Genomic DNA, 25,490 nt, shown 5'->3' on the forward strand with positions numbered 1-25,490 from the left:
GGCGAAAAAAGTGCGTCTTTTAGGGCAAAAAATACAGTACCCAGTTTAAAAAAAAAACAGTATTGAGCAAATTTTTAGAGGGGTGTAATATAGGGGATTTTTTGTGCCCATATTATGAATGCAACACCTGGCTCGCCAACAGTTCATCAGAACTGGAGTTATGACGCTTTAAAGGGGTATTCCGGTTGTTAGAAGTTATCCCCTAGCCACAGGATATTATTATATACTACTAATAATTTTCTTGCATGCAGAAGTTGGTTGCTGCATTATTGCAATTTATGCAACACATGCCTGATTAAGTTTTGACATTTGTGGTATGTACAGTCATGCCCATAAATGTTGGCACCCCTGAAATTTTTCAAGAAAATGTATTTCTCACAGAAAAGTATTGCAGTAACATATGTTTTGCTATACACATGTTATTCCCTTTGTGTGTATTGGAACAAAACCAAAAAAGGGAGGAAAAAAAGCAAATTGGACATAATGTCACACCAAACTCCAAAAATGGGCTGGACAAAATTATTGGCACCCTTAACTTAATATTTGGTTGCACACCCTTTGGAAAAAATAACTGAAATCAGTTGCTTCCTATAGCCATCAATAAGCTTCTGACACCGCTCACCCAGAATTTTGGACCACTCTTCCTTAGCAAACTGCTCTTTTATTGGAAGGGCACCTTTTCCCAACAGCAATTTTAAAATCTCTCCACAGGTGTTCAATGGGATTTAGATCTGGACTCATTGCTGGCCACTTCAGAACTCTCCAGCGCTTTGTTGCCATCCATTTCTTGGTCCTTTTTGACGTATGTTTGGGGTCATTGTCCTGCTGGAAGACCCAAGATCTCGGACGCAAACCCAGCTTTCTGACACTGGGCTCTACAGTGCGACCCAAAATCCATTGGTAATCCTCAGATTTCATTATGCCTTGCACACATTCAAGATATAGAGAAATCCAATGTGGATTTCTCTATATCTTGCTACTTGACGGGACCCCCAGCCAGGATCCCCATCTGCGGGCACCATCTCACCATATTTTTATTATCGGCGTTTGTCCCCAAATTGGGACCTGGAGTGCTGCTTACCCCATTATTTGCACACATTCAAGGCACCCAGTGCCAGAGGCAGCAAAACAACCCCAAAACATCAATGAACCTCCACCATATTTCACTGTAGATACTGTGTTCTTTTCTTTGTAGGCCTCATTCCATTTTCGCTAAACAGTAGAATGATGTGCTTTACCAAAAAGCTCTATCTTGGTCTTATCTCTCCACAAGATGTTTTCCCAGAAGGATTTTGGCTTACTCAAGTTCATTTTTGCAAAATGTAGTCTTGCTTTTTTATGTCTCTGTGTCAGCAATGGGGTCCTCCTGGGTCTCCTGCCATAGCGTTTCATTTCATTTAAATGTCGACAGATAGTTTGCTCTGACACTAATGCTCCTTGAGCCTGCAGGACAGCTTGAATATCTTTGGAACTTGTTTGGGGCTACCTATCCACCATCTGGACTATCCTGCGTTGACATCTTTCATCAATTTCTCTCTTCCGTCCACGCCCAGGGAGATTAGCTACAGTGCCATGGGTTGCAAACTTCTTGATAATGTTGCGCACTGTGGACAAAGGCAAATCTAGATCTCTGGAGATGGACTTGTAACCTTGAGATTGTTGATATTTTTCCACAATTTTGGTTCTCAAGTCCTCAGACAGTTCTCCTCTTTCTGTTGTCCATGCTTAGTGTGGCGCACACAGACACACAATGCAAAGACTAAGTGAACGTCTCTCCTTTTTATCTGCTTTCATGTGAGACTTTTATATTGCCCACACCTGTTACTTGCCCCAGGTGAGTTTAAAAGGAGCATCACATGCTTGAAACAATCTTATTTATCCACAATTTTGAAAGGGTGCCAATAATTTTGTCCAGCCAATTTTTGGAGTTTGGTGTGACATTATGTCCAATTTGCTTTTTTTCCTCCCTTTTTTGGTTTTGTTCCCATACACACAGAGAATAAACATGTGTATAGCAAACATGTGTTACTGCAATACTTTACTGTGAGAAATACTTAATTTTCTTGAAAAATTTCAGGGGTGACAACATTTACGGCCATGACTGTATGAACTCCTCAAATCTTACAGTTTCTGCAAAATATTATGTGCATAAGGATGCATTTTAGTCTCAAATTTAAATTTTTGTCCAATTTTCGCTAATAATCACTGCTTGTTGCAAAGTTGCATGAAGGCTGTTGTGTGCAGAGATTAACAGATGCTTTTTCAAAAGTATCCTGTACATTCTCTGAAAATGTAGATTTTGGTAACATGACAGCTGTTTGCTGTATATATTATATATTTTTAACATGTTAATGACAGCAAAATTCTATGGCCTCTATTTAAGGGTCCATTCACACGTCCGTTTTTTCTTTCCTGATCTGTTCCGTTTTTTGCGGAACAGATCTGGACCTATTCATTTTCAATGGGTCCTGTAAAAAAAAATCGGACAGCACAATGTGTGCTGTCCGTTTCCGTTGTTCCGTTCCGCATGTCCGTTTAAATATAAAACATGTCCTATTCTTTTCCGCAAAATTCGGATCCTGGTACAATACAAAGTCAATGGATCCGCAAAAAACGGAAGACATTTGGATGTCATTACGTATGTCATCCGTTTTATGCGGATTCCGTTCCTGGAAATGACATTTAAAATTTTTATTATTATTATTTTTTTTTTCAAAGAAATCCAAACAACTTTATTTGCTTATTGAAATTTATACATGTTTCCGTTTTTTGCGGATCCGCAAAAAACGGATGACATACGGATGACATACGGAAACATTTTCAGGAACAACGGATCCGCAAAAAACGGACCGAAAATCGGGATATAGAAAAATACTGACGTGTGAATGTAGCCTAAGTGTTGTTAAAGGGAACCATTCCAAACCGCAAGCAGTACCTTAAAGTAGCCAGCAGTGTGTTTCTAATGATCATTTTCTTCCTGCAGTCAGATGCATTAAAAACATGAAAAACGTTCTCTTATCCCCTGCACGCTCTATTTTCCAGTCATGCTTGAAGTCAAGGGGGCAGCGGCCAAACTTTAGTGCATAAGTGCTGTCAGTCACAGGCGAAGGGGGAGGGAAGGGGGCATGGTTCTCTTGACTTGAAGCAAGGAGGCCGCTGCCCCCTTGACTTAAAGCATGACTGGAAAACAGCGTGCACAGGGGATAGAAGAAAGTTTTCATGCTTTTACCGCATCTGACTGCAGGAAGAAAATGATCATTAGAAACACACTGCTGGCTACTTTAACACTTAGGATACCAGAGTTTTTTTTTTTTTTTTCATTTTTCTTCCCCATCTTCCTTGAGCCATAACTTTTTATATTTTTCTGTTCACATAGCTGTATGAGGGCTTATTTTCTTTGCAGGACAAGTTGTACTTTATAATGCCACCATTTAATATGGCATACAATGTAGTGGGAAAAAAAATTCAAAATGGGTTTGCGGAAAAACTGACCCATGACCTTCATTCTCTGGGTCAGTACGATTACAACGATACCACATTTTTCTTATGTCTAAATAGTGTAAAAATAAATTTAAACATTGAAAAAAAATTGTTTTTTTTACATCACCATATTCTGACCCCCATAACTTTTTATTGTCTACTGAGCTCATTTTCTGCGGGACAATCTGTTGTTTCTATTGATACCATTTTGAAGTGTGTGTGACTTTTTGATCACATTTTATAAAATAATATTTCGGAAGAGAATCAATGAAAAAATGGCAAAATTTACATTTTGATCCCTTTTTCTGTTACGCCATTCACTATATTGGAAAAATATTTTTATACTTTAATAGTACAGGTGTTTTCGGTCGCGGTGATACCCATAATGTTTATATTTTTTGTTATTTATGTATTTATTTTTATTATTATATGGAGAGGGGGGTGATTTAAACGTTAATTTTTTTCAAATTTTTAATATAATTTAAAAAAATTAATTTTTAACTTTTTCTTATGATTTTGAAGCTCATATTTGAGCCTACAAAATCCAATTGTTTGTTTTTAATTCTGAACATTCAAGGATTTTTTATTTCCATTTAAATGTCAGAATTGCTCATTTCTTATAATGAAAATAATAAAACGAATAGAACCCCTAACCCAAACCCGAACTTCAGTGAAGAAGTCTGGGTACCACATTCATTTATTTTTTCACGCGCATCCAAAACGCATTGCACTCGCACGGAAAAAACTGAACATTGGAATGCAATCTCAGTCAAAACTGACTGCAATTGCGTGCCTACTCACGCGGTTTTCCCGCAATGCACACGCGACGCATCCGGAGCAAATCCAGGACACCTGTGTGAAAGAGGCCTTAGTCTCTTCAGCAAGACCTAGGGCATTGAATTCAATTACCGGCATCCTCATTGGCCGCAGAGCTGGTTTTTCACCCTTTAGATGCCATTATCTCACTTGATCACGGCATCTAAAGGCTTTTTATTACTGTTTGAAATAGCTGAGACCCGCCGGCCATGACGCCCGCTGCACGTGCGAGCAGGCGCCATGTTTGCCCATCGCTCTAGCGCCATACACGTATGGCACTGGTAGCAAAGGGATTAAGGTACTGCTGCTTGCGGTTTGGAATGTTTTTTGCTGCTGACAGGTTGCCTTTAAGTGCATTAGCTCTTGTTGTGGTATATATTACATTGACTTTGTTTTTATGGGTAAAGTTCTGCTTGTATGTGAGTTTAAGGTGTAAATCTTTCATCTGAGGCATTTCATTTTTAAAATATTTCCATTTGTCACAAAGTTACATAAAATGTAGACATGGTTGTCAACAGTTCTTGAAGGCAACTGCAACCATCACATTTTCTGCCTTCGGGAAATATATAGGTTTCGAGGGTGCACTCACTTATTTTTAAAGGAGTGCAAATACCTGTATTTTATAGATTGTGCTACCTTAAAAAAAAATTCCAGCTTGGTTATATGAAGATATGTGCATGTACATTTAGGCCTAAGTGGTATGCATGAGCTGTGCACACGCTGAAAGTTTATTATTAGTAGGTGTAGTGCATATAACTTTCTGCTTGGGTCACAATTTTACCCACTAATATATAAACTTTTATGCTATATATATATATATATATATATATATATATATATATATATATATATATAAAAATGACACTTTGACGACAAGTTGCATGAAGTCTGTATAAAGTGCTGAGTGGCATTCTATGCCAGGTTTCTATTTTCATAAAATACAGTGGTTAGCATGATTTGTTTTTATTTTGAAATATACCATAATTTTCGCTTTATAAGACGTACCCGATGATAAGACAGGTTTTAGAGGAGGAAAACAAGAATAAAATATTTTTCATCAGACCTCATATCAGATCCTCAGATCAGACCCCCATAAATATCAGGACATCGGATTAGACCCCCATATCAAGACATCACATCAGACCCACATATCAGCACTCCATGTCAGACCCCATCAGACCTTATATCAGCCCTTTATTTCAGACCCCTATCCAACCTCAAATCAGCCCTCACTGTCAGATCCCCCCACCAGACCTCAGATCAGCCCTCATTGTCAGACTCCCCATAGTTATTTGCCAGAACCCCCATCAGACCTCAAACCAGCCCTCATTGTCAGCCCCCCCCCATCAGAGCTCAGATCAGCCCTCATTCCTTGCCAGAACCCCCATAAGAACTCACATCAGAATAAAAAAAAATAACTTCTGTTACCTCTCCTGCGCCGCAGCTCCTCCATCTCCTGCAGCAGTTGCGCTCCCTGTCTTCTCCGTCCGGCACTGCACTGTCACCTGACTGAGTGCAGTGCTGTACGGGGTCAGGACAGTGCAGCGCTGACCCCAGGAAAGAAGCCCAGGGGGGTTGCAGCGCTTCACTCCCTACTCCCGGCACCTAAAGCATACTAGTGAGCGCTTCCATAATTGAAGCGCTCACTAGTATTCACTTTATAAGGCGCACAGACATATTTCTCCAACTTTTGGGGGAAAAAATTGCGTTTTATAAAGTGAAAAATACGATTTTTGAGCATGTCAAAACTGTGAAAACTGTCCTGTCCACAACAGGTGCAAAATGTGCAAACATCCATGGCAGCGAAAGGGTTAATGTCAAATGGAATCTACTTACTTTCCTTGTTTTTTCATAATCTGTAGTATTTTTTTCAAAACATCTTCAACTTTCTGAAAGAAAAACACAAATAAGAAGTCAAATTTTCTTATAGGCCACTAAGTCTCAAAATTATTTATCTCGTCGAATACCTTTCTTAGATAAAAAGTAACCATTTCTATGATCCAACTAAGAATGTTACAATCATAGAAATGATACAGTATGTTCAGACAGTGCACATTTTTGGTGTGCATCCCATACCAACAATCTGCCACACGTTTACAGTACAGTGCTAATAAATGAGGTTAGTGAAGTAATTCAAATGTTCCCCAACCCTCCTACGAAATTCTCGTATGGTCTTGCCTATATACTCCATGCCACATTTGCATTTTAGGTGATAAATTAATCCCCTCTATAGGACGGTGGGGGAACATTTGAATGACAACACTAATAGGAGGGATACACCCATATCCATTCATGTTCATCAAAGTCATAATGGCAGAGACAAAATTCTATTCATGGGCATAAATATGGTAAAACCCCCTACAAGGGGTTGTAATTGGGATAGAAAGCTCCTCCAGAGGGAAGCTCGCTGGAATTTCTATCTCAGAACCTCAGCTTCTCAAGGACTAAATGAGCAGCTCAACTTTAGCTGCTTAGGCCTCATGCACACAAACGTATTTTCTTTCCGTTCTTTTTGCGGACCGTATACGGAACCATTCATTTCAAAGGATATGCAAGAAAAAAATGGAAGTTATTCCGTTTCCATATGTCTGCATTTCCGTTCTGCAAAAAAATAGAACATGTCCTATTATTGGCCGCATTACGAACTAGGATAGTACTGTTCTATTAGGGACCAGCTGTTCCGTTCTGCAAAATACGGAATGCACACGGACATCATCTGTATTTTTTGCGGATATGTTTTTTACGGTTGTGAGCATGAGGCCTTATAGCACCTATTTATGATGCTTGGTCTGGGGCTAAAGATAGCCTTAGACCAAAACATTATAGCAGCAGTAGTGAAAGGAACGAGGCTTTTCTTGGTAATAACTATCCTCTTGTAATCACATGTCAACAACCTCCATTATTCCCCTGCCCCAGCAATTCTATACTCCATTCATAGCTTATTTTAATAAATGATGGTGTAAGAGACACCGACATACATTACTGGGTATCTGCCCCCTACTAGGGCAGTTTTCCTTTTATTGGTTTAATTGTTATGTGTATGCAATTAGTGTGTGTGTGTTGCTAATTATGTTACCACAGGCAGAGGCTCCTGTGGCCTGGTAGATTTAACAGTCAATCAAGCCTCATTTTTCCTATTCCTCTGATGCAGGATTTGTAGTTACTGACGGGTAGTGTCAGTCGCGTCACACAGGTATCCAGGACGCCCCCTGGTATCCTGGATACACTGCATCACGTGCCCATTCTCACTCTACCTTTCATTGGTTGTTCTGTCTCACATGATCACAGGACATGCGTGTGACATCACATCTGCGGTGTGGCCGGAGGAGGCAGACCCATTTGCGAGGCGCACTCAAGCAGGCATTTAAACACCACAACTAATGACTTCTTGTTGCTGGTAAGCGAACCCCCAGAACCTAAGGAGCATATTTTCTATTTTTCTGCACACCCGATCCCACTGGAGGGTATGCATTATTAAGGGACATGCCACTCTCAGTTACTGAGGAGGCGCCATTCTTTGCAATTTCCAAGATATCATATTTATGTAGTCTGGTTCATAACCAACGTTCTAGTCTCTGACTTTTTTCCCCTGATGAGTCGATTGGACAGAAACGTGTCACGTCAGGAGTGAGCATCAGGGACTACATTTAGGTAATTAGTCGTGTATAAAGGAAGGTCATGTGACGTGGCCAGCGTCACATGACCGATAGATCAACCAGTCGAGCACCGAGTGATCAGCTCGGCACTCAAGGCAGACCTAGGAGCAGGGAGCCTCCCAGCTAGCAAAGCTGCCCTGGGAACGAGGTCAAACACAGATCCTCGCTCCCGAAGCTAAGCAGCAGGTCTGCGGCTGATGGGAGACAGAGTGCGCCTTCGGCACCCCATTACAGGTCCTCTATCCAGTACCTGACCCATACCAAAGACTTCTACAGGATCCGGTAAGACCGTTCAGTTATACATTCTGAAGTATTAACACCTGCTACCAATAGGGTGAAAGATTCACTACCAGCATGGGGTGCCTTTTTCAGAATAATGTTCTGTCTCTATATTTGTGGTGTTTTATATCTTTTTGTTTTATTGTATACCTAGTAAATGTTAAGCTTTGTTCCCCCTCCACATTGTGAAGGTATTTTTGATTTCTAGTTGGGAATGTACCTGGGTGTCACGACACACTGCCCCTGTTTGCGAGTTCTCTCACTCAAGCCCACCTGCAATTGAATGGCCACCATGCAATACTAAATTTGTCTTGCAGGGAAAATGCCTGACTGGGGGCAGCTTCCAGTATCCAATTTCTAGCTGAGAAGGACTACTGTACAGGTTTTCTGATTGTGAATGTAAACAGGAGCGTTTTCATTACTAGTATTTTATGGTATAAAAGACTTTTGTAGAAAATCTCATTCACACAGTGATTACGGTAAGTGTGTATGTAAGGCTTCATACACACAACCATATCTATTTTGCAGTCCACAAACTGTGTCATTGCAAAACACAAATAATAGCCATGTGCATTCCACAATTTTCCCACTCAAAATGGACAAGAATAGGATATGTTCTATAATCTACAGAACGGCCACATGTATGAGGATAGCACATGGATGACATCTGTGTGCTGTCTGCATTTTTGGCAGACCTATAAAAATGAATGGGTCGTGGACATGGACCAAAAATACAGTCGTACGCGTGAGGCCTAAAACTGGAACCCCCTTTTTAATGGTTAAAATGTTTCACTTATAGGTAGATTAGCATGAAATAGCATTAGCTAGTGTGAACAGAGCCTAACCATATGCATTAAAGGTGTTGTCCCATCTGGGATATTCATGGCATATCGCTAGGATATGCCATCATGTTAGATAGGAGCGTGTCCCAGAGGTGGGACCCACACCTATCTATAGCTATTTTCAGAAGTCCCATAGCAGTGAATGGAGAGGTGGCCGTGCTTGTCCCAGCGCTGGCTGTTTTTGGAACTTCCATAATGGTGAATGGAGGTTGGCGGCACATACACTCTCCCTCACTTCAGGGACACTGTTGTGAAATTAGGAGTGGGTCCCAGAGGTGGAACCCACAATTATTTGACACTGATGGCATATAATAGCGACAACCCCTTTAAGCAAAACTGATCACACCTTACCCATTTTAAAATAGATGATACTGTAATAACCCCTCTAAAATATTACATTATACTGAATAGTAAAAACATAATACTGAACGGTCTACTAACCTCATGTTGATAATATTCAACAACAGGAATTTTGAAGTAACAGGCTTTAAGAACAGCCACAATTGGTACTGGAAGTTCATCTAAAAATTTCACCATCTCGTTGACTGATATCAAACAAAGCCATGATTGGATCACCATTGGGTGTGACTGAAGTAAATACTTTTTTTTAACCATCTTTCCAAAAACATCCCCGGTACTTAATAAAGAAAAAAAATATATATTTTAGTCATAGTTGCTCCAAACTGGTGCTTAACTTAGGGCTAGCACATGATTAGTAGTCTCCTAGAACAGTGATGCCCAACCTACGGCCCGCAAAGCCGTGTTATGCAGCCCGCGCAGTAACAGGACTTTATCAGCGCACTAGCGCAGGGCGCGCTGCGAACGGCACAGGCAGCAAAGTGATGCTGCCTGTGCCTGCAATCTCCCCGCCCAGCGCCGCCTCCTAGCTAATTTATTCACTGCACTTGCCTCTGTGAAATTGAAGGGAAGCGCCCGTAATCTCGCACAGGCGCACTGGCAGAGGCATCGAAGTGCGCATGCACTGTCTTCCTGGCCTCTTCAATTTCACAGAGGCAAGTGCAGTGAATAAATTAGCTAGGAGGCGGCTCTGGGTGGGGAGGATATCTGTGGATGACACTGAGGAGGGGGGATATCTGTGGATGACACTGAGGGGGGGGGGATATCTGTGGATGACACTGAGGGGGGGATATCTGTGGATGACACTGAGGGGGGGGATATCTGTGGATGACACTGAGGGGGGGATATCTGTGGATGACACTGAGGGGGGGATATCTGTGGATGACACTGAGGGGGGGATATCTGTGGATGACACTGAGGGGGGGATATCTGTGGATGACACTGAGGGGGGGATATCTGTGGATGACACTGAGGGGGGGATATCTGTGGATGACACTGAGGGGGGGATATCTGTGGATGACACTGAGGGGGGGATATCTGTGGATGACACTGAGGGGGGGATATCTGTGGATGACACTGAGGGGGGGATATCTGTGGATGACACTGAGGGGGGGATATCTGTGGATGACACTGAGGGGGGGATATCTGTGGATGACACTGCGGGGGGGATATCTGTGGATGACACTGAGGGAGGGGATCTGTGGATGACACTGAGGGGGGGATCTGTGGATGACACTGAGGGGGGGATCTGTGGATGACACTGAGGGGGGGATCTGTGGATGACACTGAGGGGGGGGATCTGTGGATGACACTGAGGGGGGGGATCTGTGGATGACACTGAGGGGGGGATCTGTGGATGACACTGAGGGGGGGATCTGTGGATGACACTGAGGGGGGGATCTGTGGATGACACTGAGGGGGGGATCTGTGGATGACACTGAGGGGGGGATCTGTGGATGACACTGAGGGGGGGATCTGTGGATGACACTGAGGGGGGATCTGTGGATGACACTGAGGGGGGATCTGTGGATGACACTGAGGGGGGATCTGTGGATGACACTGAGGGGGGATCTGTGGATGACACTGAGGGGGGATCTGTGGATGACACTGAGGGGGGGATCTGTGGATGACACTGAGGGGGGATCTGTGGATGACACTGAGGGGGGATCTGTGGATGGCACTGAGGGGGATCTGTGGATGGCACTGAGGGGGATCTGTGGATGGCACTGAGGGGGATCTGTGGATGGCACTGAGGGGGATCTGTGGATGACACTGAGGGGGATCTGTGGATGACACTGAGGGGGATCTGTGGATGACACTGAGGGGGATCTGTGGATGACACTGAGGGGGATCTGTGGATGACACTGAGGGGGATCTGTGGATGACACTGAGGGGGATCTGTGGATGACACTGAGGGGGATCTGTGGATGACACTGAGGGGGATCTGTGGATGACACTGAGGGGGATCTAGGGAGGGGTGTGGGTATGTTGGGGTGGGAGGTCCTGGAGGGGTATTTGGGTGGGAGCTCTGGAAGGGGTGGGAGGTCCGGTGGGGGTGGGAAATCCGGGAGGGGGGGGGGGGGCATAAATTTTTTTGCTATGGGGCCCAGTCATTTCTAGCTACGCCCCTGATTGGTAAGATTGGGTGGGCACTGGAGCGATAGAGCGCCCTGCTGTAGGAGAAGCCAGCGGGAGATAAAAGGAGGGGGGGCCAGCTCCTGGTGGTGTCGGGCACAAGGCGCAAGCATGGCGGTGGAGGATTTGACTGAAGCCTAAAGACCAGACATCAAGGTAGACCTGCAGAAGAAGGTGACAGCGCAGTATGTGATGTATACATGTGTGATCATCACATACTGCACTACATACCTTACACACATGTATACATCACATGCCCCCTCACAGTAATAATGCCAAGATATGTGCCCTCTTCACAGTAGTAATGCTCACACATGCCCCCTCACAGTAGTTATGCCCAGATGTGTGCCCCCTCACAGTAATAATGCCAAGATATGTGCCCTCTTCACAGATGTAATGCTCGCACATGCCCCCTCACAGTAGTTATGCCCAGATATGTGCCCCCTGAAAGTAGTTATGCCCAGATAGGTGCACTCTTCATAGTAGTTATGCCCAGATATGTGCCCCCTCACAGTAGTTATGCCAGATATGTGCCCTCCTCACAGTAGTAATGCTCACACGTGCCCCCTCACAGCGTTTGCATTTCTTTCTGGCAAAGCTACCTGGTTCCGGCCCGCAAAATTTATACCAAGTCTAGTGCGGCCCTCAGTCGAAAAATGGTTGGGCACCACTGTCCTAGAAGACCTAAAAGTCAATACACCACTCCCCTGTTTCTTGTTACAATTCAGAGCAATTCAAGCAATCCAACCACAGATATCCTGTGTGTAAATCCTCAAAATTATTATTCAAAGGGAATGTGTCATCATAAAATGACCTATTGTTTAAATCACATTTTTATGTTTAACATATTTTTAAAGAATTGTTATTTTTTATTTTCTATTTCAATATCTGTATTTAACCCCTTCAGGACCCTGCCATTTTTTACCTTAAGGACCAGGCCTTTGACATGTGTCACTTTATGAGGTGATAACTTTAGAACACTATTACTTATGTAAGCCATTCTGAGAATGTTTTCTCTTGACACATCGTACTTACATTTCACATATATCTACTTTATGTTTGGATCATTTTGTGAATGCAATTTTATTTTTTGGGGACGTTAGAAGGCTTAAAAATAAATTTTTCTGAAAATGTCCACAACCTACTTTTTAAGGACCAGTTCAGGTCTGAAGTCACTTTGTGGGGCTTACAGAACAGAAACCACCCATAAATTGCCCCATTTTAGAAACTACACCCCTCAAGGTATTTAAAACTGGTTTTACAAACTTTATTAACCCTTTAGGTGTTCCAAAAGAATTAAAGAAAAATGTAGATGAAATTTCAGAATTTCACTTTTTTGGCAGATTTTCCATTTTAATCATTTTTTTTCCAGTAACAAAGCAAGGCTTAACAGTAGAGATGAGCGAATTTCATATTTTGAAATTCATTCACACTTCGTTTGGTGGTAAAAGGTTTCTATAATGACTTCTATTATGCGTTATGGTCCGTGGTAACGGAATCCATAACGCAATTCACCTTTTACCACCAAACGAAGTGTGAACGAATTTCATAAGCGGAAATTAGCTCATCTCTAGTTAACAGCCAAACAAAACTCAATATTTATTACTCTGATTCCATTTGTTGTTGTAAACTCCTGTACGGGCACACGGCAGGGCAAAGAAGGAAAGGAGCGCCATATGGTTTTTGGAGAGCAGATTTCACTAGGATAATTTTAAGTTGCCATGTCACATTTGAAGACCCCCTGATGCACTCCTAGAGTAGAAACTCTCAAAAAGTTACCCCATTTTGGAAACTACACCCTTCAAGGTATTCAAAACTGAGTTTACAAACTTTGTTAACCCTTTAGGTGTTCCAAAAGAATTAAAGGGCAGATTTCACTGGGATAATTTTAAGTTGCCACGTCACATTTGGTTGCTCTATATTACACTTTTTGTGAGACAAGGTAACAAAAAATAGCTGTTTTGGCACCATCTTTATTTTTTGTTATTTACAATGTTCATCTGACAGTTTAGATCATGTACTAATTTTATAGAGCAGGTGGTTACGGACGCGACAATACCAAATACTACCTTTTTTGGTTGTTTGTTTCAGTTTTATATAATAAAGCATTTTTGAAAAAAATAAAATTTTTGTGTCTCCATATTCCGAGCACCATAGTTTTTTTTTTTTTTGGGCGAATGTCTTATGTAGGGGCTTATTTTTTTCAGGATGAGATGACGGTTTGATTGGTACAATTTTGGGGTGCGTATAAATTTTTGATCGCTTGCTATTACACTTTTTGTGATGTAAGATGACAAGAAATGGCTTTGACAGTTGTTTTTGTTATATTTTTTTTACGGTGTCCACCTGAGGGGTTAGGTCATGTGATATTTTTATACAACAGGTCGTTATGGATGTGGCGATACCCAATATGTATACTTTTTATTTATTTATTTATTTAAGTTTTACACAATAAAAGCATTTTTGAAACAAAAAAATAATAATCATGTTTTAGTGTCTCCATATTCTGGGAGCCATATTTTTTTTTATTTTTTGTGCGATTGTCTTATGTAGGGTCTCATTTTTTTTCTGGATGAGATGATGGTTTGATTGCTACTATTTTAGGGTGCTCATGACTTTTTAAATCGCTTGGTATTACACTTTTTGTGATGTAAGGTGACAAAAAAAATTATTGTTTTAGCACAGTTTTTATTTTATTTTTTCTATGGCGTTCAGGTGAGGGGGTGGATCATGTAATATTTTTATAGAGTCAATTGTCATGGACGCTCAAAATGAGTACAATGCAATCATCAAAATGGTGTACATAGCCTTTAAGTGTATTAACAGACATTTAGGTGAAAAATTAATAGACATCAAATTCAGTGATATATACTTATTAACATAAATACATCCCTTAGAAGTGAGACCTTCCTGATAACAGAACCCTTCCCTATCACTAGGCAAAAGGCACCTAGATTCACAGTGGAGATGATATCATATCACTGCAACTTTTTAGTAAGAAATGCCTACTGGGGAATTTCATTTAGGCCTCATGCACATGACCGTTGTGTGCATCCGTATCAGTGTCCGTTGTTCCGTTTTTCGTGATTTTCTGCGGACCCATTGACTTTCAATGGGTCCGTTGAAAACTCGGGAAATGAACCGTTTTTCATCCGTGTCCGTGATCCGTGTTTCCTGTCCGTCAAAAAAATAGGACCTGTCCTATTTTTTGGACGGACAACGGTTCACGGACCCATTCAAGTCAATGGGTCCGTGAAAAAACACGGATGCACACAAGATTGTCATCCGCGTCCGTGATCCGTAGGCTACTTTCACACAGATGGATCCGCTGATCCGTCTGCATAAAAGCTTTTTAGATCTGAGTTTTCACTTAGTGAAAACTCAGATCCGACAGTATATTCTAACACAGAGGCGTTCCCATAGTGATGGGGGCGCTTCAAGTTAGAATATACTAAGAACTGTGTACATGACTGCCCCCTGCTGCCTGGCAGCAGCCGATCTGTTATAGGCGGCTGTGATCCGCACAGTTAACCCCTCAGGTGCCGCAATTTAACTCATTGGTGGCCAGTGTGGCCCCCCTCCCTCCCCTGTATTTAACTCATTGGTGGCCAGTGCGGCCCCCCCTCCATCCCTCCCCTGTATTTAACTCATTGGTGGCCAGTGCGGCCCTCCTCCCTCCCCTGTATTTAATTCATTGGTGGCTGGCCGGGCGCTCCTCCTACTGGTAAGTGACAGGTTTGTGCTATAGGCAATGCGCCGCACAGACCTGTCACTTACCAGTAGGAGGAGCGCCCGGCCGGTCACAGACAGCACAGGTAAGTATAATGCTTCTAAAATTGCTAAGTAACCATGACAGCCAGCGTCCTGGCTTCCATAGTAACCGATCAGAGCCCCAGCGATTAAACTGGGACTCTGATCGGAACTCTCCGCTGCCACCAATGATGGGGGGGTGGGGGGGGATTTTAATTAGATGGGGGGGAGGGGAGGCCGCACTGGCCACCAATGAGTTAAATACAGGGGAGGGAGGGGGGGGGCCACACTGGCCACCTGAGGGGTTAATTGTGAGGATCAAAGCCCCCTGTAAGAGATCGGGTGCTGCCAGGCAGCAGGGGGCAGTCATGTACACAGTTCTTAGTATATTCTAACTTGAAGCGTCCCCATCACCATGGGAACGCCTCTGTGTTAGAATATACTGTCGGATCTGAGTTTTCACGATATAACTCAAATCCGATGGTATATTTTAACATAGAGGCGTTCCCATGGTGATGGGGACGCTTCAAGTTAAAATATACCATCGGGTTGGAGAAAACTCCGATCCGATGGTATAATAGGGACTCCTGACTTTACATTGAAAGTAAATGGGGGACGGATCCGTTTGCAATTGCACCATATTGTGTCAACGTCAAACGGATCCGTCCCCATTGACTTGCATTGTAAGTCAGGACGGATCAGTTTGGCTCCGCACGGCCAGGCGGACACCAAAACGACTTTTTCCTTCATGTCCGTGGATCCTCCAAAAATCAAGGAAGACCCACGGAAGAAAAGACGGACACTGATCACGGAACTACGGAACCAGTTTTTGCGGACCGCAAAAAAAAACGGTCGTGTGCATGAGGCCTTAGTATGTAGGTTCAATGAATAGACAAACAAATTTCAATGTACATCTAAAGGCCCCTTTACACTGCTCGATGATGCAGATGATTGTCAGGAAGAGGCATTCCTTCACGATAATCTCCTGCTCGTTAGTGAAAGTGACCACTGCTTTTACCTGTGGTGATCCCCTCAACAGTATGGGCAAGAGCGATCACTAATGCCATCACTCATCCCCATACAGAATCATCTGCTGCCCACAAAAGATAATTTAGGTGACTGCACCAAAGATCTATTAGCCGATGAACAAGCATTTTGCTTGTTCATCAGGTAATCGGCGGCACCTTTAATCGGGTCGATTATCGCTAACAAGTGCTTATACGAATGCTCGTTAGAGATAATCTGCCAGAATATCGGGTAGTGTAAAGGGGCCTTCTGTAAGGTATATTACACAAGAAAGATTATTAAAAATGATCACCATTACCTTTTAGAATAGGCTAGGCCTCCAAGACCTGCCCATACATCTTCTTGATTTGGTATTAATGACTCTGTGTTGGATACCTGATAAAACGTATGGAGAACTGGTAAGACCCATACCCAGTGCCCTATATTTTCTTCAATACATTGCTCGCATAGCTGCTTCAAAGCTTGATATGTTCTGCAACACAATGAAAGTGAAGGTATCAAACATTGGCACACATACAGGAAAAGGAAAGGTTATCAAATACATAAATCTAATAGCTAAAGTGTTTTCCAGGTTACTGGACTGGTCACCTATGTTTAAAGGGGTTGTCTGTAGAGTTGAGCGGACACCTGGATGTTCGGGTTCGGCAGAACTTGAAAAAAAAAGTTCGGGTTCGGGACCCGAACTTGACCCCGAACCCGAACCCCATTGAAGTCAATGGGGACCCGAACTTTTGGGCCATAAAATGGCTCTAAAATAGTCCTGGAAAGGGCTAGAGGGCTGCAAAAGGCATACAAATGTGCTTAAGAGCATGACAACTGTTCTGAAAACAAATGTGGATAGGGAAATGACTTAAAATAACATAAAATACAGAAAGATTAAAAATAACAATCTGGATCTAGGAGTAGGAGGTTGAGGAGGCGGTGGATGGGTGTATGTGGCGGTGTAGGTTGACGTGGCGGTGTAGGTGGAAGCGGCGGTGAAGGAGGAATAGGTAGCCAACACTGATTTACGCTATTTTCTAATTGGGGTATCCCCCATAATATTGGGACATATAACAAAATAAAACAAAGAATAAGTGCACTTGAGAACAAGAATGGATGGTTGAGGCTCCTATAAATGTCTATTCTGCACAAGGTACGGACAAGTCCTGTAGGATCCATGCCTGGTTCATTTTAATGAACGTGAGCTTGTCTACGTTGGCTGTGGACACGCGGCTTTGTCTGTCTGTAATGACGCCTCCTGCCGTGCTAACACGTTCAGAGAGTACACTGGCTGCAGGGCAGGCCAGCACCTCCAAGGCTGTGATAATGCTCTCTGCCGTGCTAAACACCCGTTCACACTATACACTGGCTGCAGGGCAGGTCAGCACCTCCAAGGCTGACAAATCTTTTCCACATTTTGGCCATGCTAACCCTGCCTTCTCAGGTGCTGGTGGTGCCCCAGCTGCGTTGGCGACCTCTTTCTCCTCCTCTGCCTTCGCCTTGTGCTTCCACTGTGCCCCCGCTGTCAGGTGGGAATGCTATCATCAGCGTGCGCTTGTAGTCACGCATCTTCCGTTCAGTAACAGATGTTTTCACTAAATTTAGTTCCCTGTCAGCAATGCAGAGCAGGGGTTCATTCACGGCAAAAGGGGGTTCATGTCACCCAGCAATAGAACAGAGGATTTTGAGAGATTTAGGCCCCTGTCAACCAGGCACAGCAGGGGTTCATTCACGGCAAAAGGGGGTTCATGTCACCCAGCAATAGAACAAAGGATTTTGAGAGATTTAGGCCCCTGTCAGCAATGCAGAGCAGGGGTTCATTCACGGCAAAAGGGGGTTCATGTCACCCATCAATAGAACAGGGGATTGTGAGAGATTTAGGCCCCTGTCACCCAGGCACAGCAGGGGTTCATTCACGGCAAAAGGGGGTTCATGTCACCCAGCAATAGAACACAGGATTTTGAGAGATTTAGGCCCCTGTCAACCAGGCACAGCAGGGGTTCATTCACGGCAAAAGGGGGTTCATGTCACCCAGCAATACAACAGAGGATTTTGAGAGATTTAGGCCCCTGTCACCCAGGCACAGCAGGGGTTCATTCACGGCAAAAGGGGGATCATGTCACCCAGCAATACAACAGAGGATTTTGAGAGATTTAGGTCCGTGTCAGCAATGCAGAGCAGGGGTTCATTCACGGCAAAAGGGGGTTCATGTCACCCAGCAATACAACAGAGGATTTTGAGAGATTTAGGCCCCTGTCACCTAGGCACAGCAGGGGTTCATTCACGGCAAAAGGGGGATCATGTCACTCAGCAATACAACCAAGGATTATGAGAGATTTAGGCCCCTGTCAGCAATACAGAGCAGGGGTTCATTCACAGCAAAAGGGGGATCATGTCACCCAGCAATACAACAGAGGATTTTGAGAGATTTAGGCCCCTGTCACCCAGGCACAGCAGGGGTTCATTCACGGCAAAAGGGGGTTCATGTCACCCAGCAATACAACAGAGGATTTTGAGAGATTTAGACCCCTGTCACCCAGGCACAGCAGGGGTTTGTATACGCCAAAAATGGTAAAATGTCACCCGACAATTGAAAATAAGAATTTTTTCAATTTAGGGCACTAAAATTGGCACTTTTTTAAAATTAAAATAGCTCTAAAATAGTCCTTGAAAAGGCTAGAGGGATGTAAAAGGCAGTAAAATGTGCTTAAGAGCATGGCAACTGCTCTGCAAACAAATGTGGATAGGGAAATAACTTAAAATGAAAGAAAATAACAAAAAATTACAAATTATTAACCTGCAACTCAGAGAAGGAGGTGGATATGGAGTCGGAGGTTGAGAAGGCGGTGAATGTGGTGTTGTAGGTGGAGGCAACTATGGAGGAGCAACAGGTAGCCAACAATGTTTTTTTTTTTTTTTTATTGGGGTAGGTAGCCCCCAAAATATTGGGACAAATAAAAAAAATAAAAGAAAACAAAGGATCATTGCACTTGACTTGAGTACAAGAATGTATGTTTGATGGTGATATAAATGTCTATTCTGCACAAGATACAGACAAGTCTTGTGGGATCCAAGCCTGGTTAATTTTAATGAACGTGAGCTTGTCCACGTTGGCTGTGGACACGCGGCTGCGTCTGTCTGTAATGACGCCTCCTGCCGTGCTAAATACACGTTCAGAGAGTATACTGGCTGCAGCGCAGGCCAGCACCTCCAAGGCATACAGGGCAAGCTCTGGCCATGTGGACAATTTGGAGACCCAGAAGTTGAATGGGGCAGAACCATCAGTCAGTACGTGTAGGCGTGTGCACAGGTACTGTTCCACCATGTTGTTCAAATGCTGCCTCCTGCTAACACCCTCCATATCAGCAGTTGGGGCCGGTTGTTGCGGCGAGGTGACAAAGCTTTTCCACATGTCGGCCATGCTAACCCTGCCTTCTGAGGTGCTGGCGCTGACACAGCTGCGTTGGCGACCTCTTCCTCCTCCCCTGCCTTCGCCTTGTGCTTCCACTTGTCCCCCGGCGTCAGTCGGGAATGCTCTCAGGAGCGCGTCTACCAGCGTGCGCCTGTAGTCGCGCATCTTCCGATCACGCTCCAGTGAGGGAATTAAGGACCGCACATTGTCTTTGTAACAGGGATCCAGCAGGGTGGCCACCCAGTAGTCAGCATACGTTAAAATGTGGGCAACTCTGCTGTCGTTGCGCAGGCACTGCAGCATGTAGTCGCTCATGTGAGCCAGGCTGCCCAGACGTAAGGACAAGCTGTCCTCTGTGGGAGGCGTATCGTCTGCGTCCTCCGTATCCCCCCACCCACGCACCAGTGATGGGCCTGAGCTGCGCTGGATACCACCCCGCTGTGAACATGCTTCATCCCCATCCTCATCCTCCTCCTCCTCCTCCAGTAGTGGGCCCTGGCTGGCCAAGCTTGTACCTGGCCTCTGCTGTTGCAAAAATCCTCTTTCTGAGCCACTTCTAAAAGACTGGCCTGAAAGTGTTAGAGATGACCCCTCTTCCTGGGCCATATCCTCTTCCATCATCGCCCTAAGTGTTTTCTCAAGGAGACATAGAAGTGGTATTGTAACGCTGATAACGGCATCATCGCCACAGGCCATGTTGGTCGAGTACTCGAAACAGTGCAATAGGGCACACAGGTCTCGCATGGAGGCCCAGTCATTGGTGGTGAAGTGGTGCTGTTCCGCAGTGCGACTCACCCGTGCGTGCTGCAGATGAAACTCCACTATGGCCTGCTGCTGCTCGCACAGTCTCTCCAGCATGTGCAAGGTGGAGTTCCACCTGGTGGGCACGTCGCATATGAGGCAGTGAGCCGGGAAGGCCGAAGTTACGCTGTAGAGCAGACAGCCGAGCGGCGGCAGGATGAGAACGCCGGAAGCGCGCACAGACGGCCCGCACTTTATGCAGCAGCTTAGACATGTCGGGATAGTTGTGAATGAATTTCTGCACCACCAAATTCAGCACATGCGCCAGGCAAGGGATGTGCGTCAAACCGGCTAGTCCCAGAGCTGCAACGAGATTTCACCCATTATCGCACACCACCAGGCCGGGCTTGAGGCCCACTGGCAGCAACCACTCGTCGGTCTGTTGTTCTATACCCCGCCATAACTCCTGCGCGGTGTGGGGCCTGTCCCCCAAACACATCAGTTTCAGAATGGCCTGCTGACGTTTACCCCTGGCTGTGCTGAAGTTGGTGGTGAAAGTCTGTCGCTGACCGGATGAGGAGGTGGTAGAAGAGGAGGAGGAAGCCAAGTAGGAAGAGGAGGCAACAGGAGGCAAAGAATGATGCCCTGCGATCCTTGGCGGCGGAAGAACGCGCGCTAAACAGCTCTCCGCCTGGGGCCCAGCTGCCACTACATTTACCCAGTGTGCAGTTAGGGAGATATAGCGTCACTGGCCGTGCTTACTGGTCCACGTATCTGTGGTTAGGTGGACCTTGCCACAGATGGCGTAGCGCAGTGCACACTTGATTTTATCCGATATTTGGTTGTGCAGGCAGGGCACGGCTCTCCTGGAGAAGTAGTGGCGGCTGGGAATGACGTACTGTGGGACAGCAAGCGACTTGAGCTGTTTGAAGCTGTCCGTCTCCACCAGCCTGAATGACAGCATTTCAAAGGCCAGCAGTTTAGAAATGCTGGCATTCAGGACAAGGGATCGAGGTTGGCTAGGTGGGAATTTACGCTTTCTCTCAAAGGTTTGCGAGATGGAGAGCTGAACGCTTCCGTGTGACATGGTGGAGATGCTTGGTGACGGAGGTGGTGTTGTTGGTGGCACATCCTCTATTTGCTGGGCGGCAGGTGCCAACGTTCCTCCAGAGGCGGAGGAAGAGGCCGAGGCAGCAGCAGAAGAAGGAGCAGGAGGGGCCTGAGCCCTTTCTTGGTTTTGAAGGCGGTTACTCCACTGCAGCCCGTGTCTCGCATGTAGATGCCTGGTCATGCAGGTTGTGCTAAGGTTCAGAACGTTAATGCCTCGCTTCAGGCTCTGATGGCACAGCATGCAAACCACTCGGGTCTTGTCGTCAGCACATTGTGTGAAGAAGTGCCATGCCAGGGAACTCATTGAAGCTGCCTTTGGTGTGCTCGGTCCCTGGTGACGATGGCCAGTAGCAGGCGAACTGTTTTGGCGACGGCTGCTCTGCTTTTGCACCCTGCTCCCGCTTTTGCTATGCACGGGAGTGATGTGACAGACTGATGGGCATGGGTTTCAGGCGCCACCTTTGCGCTTTCTGCAGAGAACTGGGTGGGAGATAATGTGAATGTGCTGGATCCACTGTCGGCCACCCAATTGACTAGCGCCTGTACTTGCTCAGGCCTTACCATCCTTAGAACGGCATTAGGCCCGACCAAATATCGCTGTAGATTCTGGCGGCTACTGGGATCTGAAGTAGTAGGTTCAGTAGGACGTGTAGCTGTGGCAGAACGGCCACGTCCTCTCCCTGCACCAGAGGCTCCACCAACACCACCACTACGACCGCGTCCCTTATTAGATCACCAAAAAATGAAACTGACTTTCGTATATATGAAAATCCAAAAGACTTTATTATAAATATATATGAACAATACATACATGCATGATAAAAGAAGGCAGCACAAGGCAGGACACACAGATGAGGAGCAGGACCCAAGGAGAGGCCGTGAGATCAGTGCACGAAAATAAGGTTGCTGTCATGAGGTTTTGAGGTATGCTTTTTTAGCTAGCATTCTTTTTCCCTGTTGTTATTTTCGTGCACTGATCTCCCGGCCTCTCCTTGGGTCCTGCTCCTCATCTGTGTGTCCTGCCTTGTGCTGCCTTCTTTTTATCATGCATGTATGTATTCTTCATATATATTTATAATAAAGTCTTTTGGATTTTCATATATACGAAAGTCAGTTTCATTTTTTGGTGATTATTATGACTCCTTGGGGGTCCATTTTTTCGATTTATTCTATATTTATTCTGTCCGGTTAATATTGGTTGTCCCTTATTAGATGTTTACCTCATAGTTAGCGTTCACAAAGCAAAGTAAAAAGTGGTTAAGTATGTTAAAAATAATTAACCGCCAATATAAACCCTGATGTAGGGTATTGCACGCTATTATTATTATTTTTTAACTATATGACAGCGGTATTTGTGGCCTAAATGTAACACTCACTTATGCACGTCTTATCCCAGATGTGCAGTATATTAGAGGCTTTTTTCACCCCAGTAACCAAAAAGCTGTATTTCTGTCCTAAATGTGACAGTGACTTATGCACGTGTAATCACAGATGTGCAGTATATTAGAGGGTTTTTTCACCCCAGTAACCACAAAGCCGTATTTATGGCCTAAATGTGACAGTGACTTATGCACGTGTAATCCCAGATGTGCAGCATAATAGAGGGTTTTTTCACCCTAACCAAAAAGCTGAATTTCTGTCCTAAATGTGACACTGACTTATGCACGTGTAATCACAGATGTGCAGTATATTAGAGGCTTTTTTCACCCTAACCAAAAAACTGTATGTCTGTCCTAAATGTGACAGTCACTTATGCTTGTCTAATCCCAGATGTGCAGTATATTAGAGGGTTTTTTCACCCCAGTATGCCAAAGCTGTATTTCTGGACTTGCAGATAGCCTATGCTGGTGCACTATTGTTGCATAAAATGGCTGCCCATCATGTATTGATATTGACTAACTGAAGAAAAGAAAGTTCATTTTCAGCAGTAGTTGGCTCAGGGCAGGCTTAAAAAAATTGTGCACTGCACCCACAAAACACATTTGCTGTAGATCGCTGAGTACATAAACCAGTTCTTGATAAGATTTCTCCCTGATCTCTCCCTCACAACAGCTGCAGCCTCTCCATACACTAATCCGAGCAGAGTGACGGGCGGCGCTAAGTGACTCCAGCTTAAATAGAGGCTGGGTCACATGCTGCAGTTGGCCAATCACAGCCATGCCAATAGTAGGCATGGCTGTGATGGCCTTTTGGGGCAAGTAGTATGACGCTTGTTGATTGGCTGCTTTGCCATAAAAATCGCCGAACACTGAACCCGAACTTTTACGTAAATGTTCGGGTTCGGGTCTGTGTGCCGAAAACCCTAAAGTTCGGTACGAACCCGAACTTTACAGTTCGGGTTCGCTCAACTCTAGTTGTCTGGGTTTAGAGCTGAACTCGGACATACCTCCATTTTCACTCACACAGCCCCCCTGACCTGAGCATCGGAGCAGTTCATGCTCCGATGCTCTCCTTTGCCCTGCGCTAAATCGAGCAGGGCAAAGGCATTTTCGGTGACGAACCGGGCTCTCCATGGGGCTGCCAGGAAGCCCGGTGACGTCATCGGCACTGATGGACGGGCTTTAGCGCTGCACTAGCCAGTGAAACGGTTAGGGCAGCACTAAAGCACACCCATCAGAGCCGGTGATGTCACTGAACACACTGCCGGATTGAAGCTTCCGCCCGGCAGTGTGTTACTGAAAAGAGCCCTTGCCCTGCGCGATCTAGAGCAGGGCAAGGGAGCGGAGCGAAGCATGAGATGCTCCGATGCTAACATCAGGGGGATGCCTGGGTGAAATTATGGGTATGTCCGGGTTCAGCTCTGAACCCGGACAACCCCTTAAAAGGGGTTGTCTCACTTCAGCAAATAGCATATTTTAGGTAGAAAAAGTTAATACAAGCCACTATTAATGTATTGTGATTGTCCATATTGCTTACTTTGCTGGCTGGATAAATTTTGCCATCACATTATACACTGCTAGGTTTTAGCCGTGGTCGTTCTTGCAGACTATAGGAGAAAGCCTTTAGGATAGATCATCAATATTAGATAGGTGGGAATCTGACACCTATCAACAGCAGACCCAGGACTGAGAAGAGAGCCAGAAACACAGATCCACTTTCTAGTGGCCATGCAGGATAACTACAGTGCAGCAGGGCTGCAGTAACCCAGCACGGAAAAGACAGAACAGAGAGCAGTTCTGCTGCGCCAGCTGCGGCAAACAACTGATTGGTGGGGGTGCTGGGGTTTCAACCCCTTCGTTCGGATAATGATAAACTATCCTAAGGAGAAGTCATTAATATCTGTAGCCCAGAAAACCCCATTAAACATTATTACATGTTTAGTTTTATAATATATAATAATAGCAGGAGTGCACATATTGTTTGATGTACTAGAGGAAACCCAAACAAAATGGGAAATGGAAAAGTGAAGTACTTTTCCAGGTCAACTATGCAGATTGGCGATTTTATTTTTCAAATAGGTTATATAAAAAAGAGCTGGAATCCAACTGACTACTACCAGTAATTTTAACTGTAAATCTCTTTAAAGAGAACCCTTTAAGAGAGTCAGGCTGCCTTTACCATGGGCCCTGCTCATTCAAACTGACTCTCCCCATGTGTTAATTAATCTAACCAAGCCGAACAAGGAGAAGCCACCAGAGAGCCGCCCAGATGGCAAGACTCCAGATTCCTGGCTTATTCTTAAATCACTTTACAGCTGCGGCTTGCTCTAATTCAACTTTCAGTGGGTCTGTATTGTGGCTACTTTCACACTTGCGTTCGGGGCTCCGCTTGTGAGTTCCGTTTGAAGGCTCTCACAAGCGGCCCCGAACGGATCCGTACAGAATGCATCAGTATGGCTCCGTTTGTCCTCCGTTCCGCTCAGCAGGCGGACACCCGAACGCAGCTTGCAGCGTTCGTGTGTCT

At 44.7% G+C, this 25,490-nt stretch overlaps 1 protein-coding gene across 1 annotated transcript in view; it reads right to left on the reverse strand.

Annotated features, from left to right (window-relative positions):
• Positions 1–16,751, reverse strand: part of LOC121008297 (E3 ubiquitin-protein ligase RNF213-like) — a 253,825-nt gene extending 237,074 nt beyond the window's left edge. The window contains exons 1-3 of the mRNA XM_040440749.1: positions 16,641–16,751; positions 9,515–9,710; positions 6,133–6,185 (exon numbers count right to left, since the gene is read on the reverse strand). Of these exons, the coding sequence (XP_040296683.1) occupies positions 6,133–6,185; positions 9,515–9,688 (227 nt within the window). The 5' untranslated portion in view covers positions 9,689–9,710; positions 16,641–16,751. The remainder of the gene's footprint in view (positions 1–6,132; positions 6,186–9,514; positions 9,711–16,640) is intronic.
• Positions 16,752–25,490: the final 8,739 nt, after the last annotated feature.

The sequence above is a fragment of the Bufo bufo genome, chromosome 1, assembly GCF_905171765.1.
Source record: "Bufo bufo chromosome 1, aBufBuf1.1, whole genome shotgun sequence".
Classification (NCBI taxonomy): Eukaryota; Metazoa; Chordata; class Amphibia; order Anura; family Bufonidae; genus Bufo; species Bufo bufo.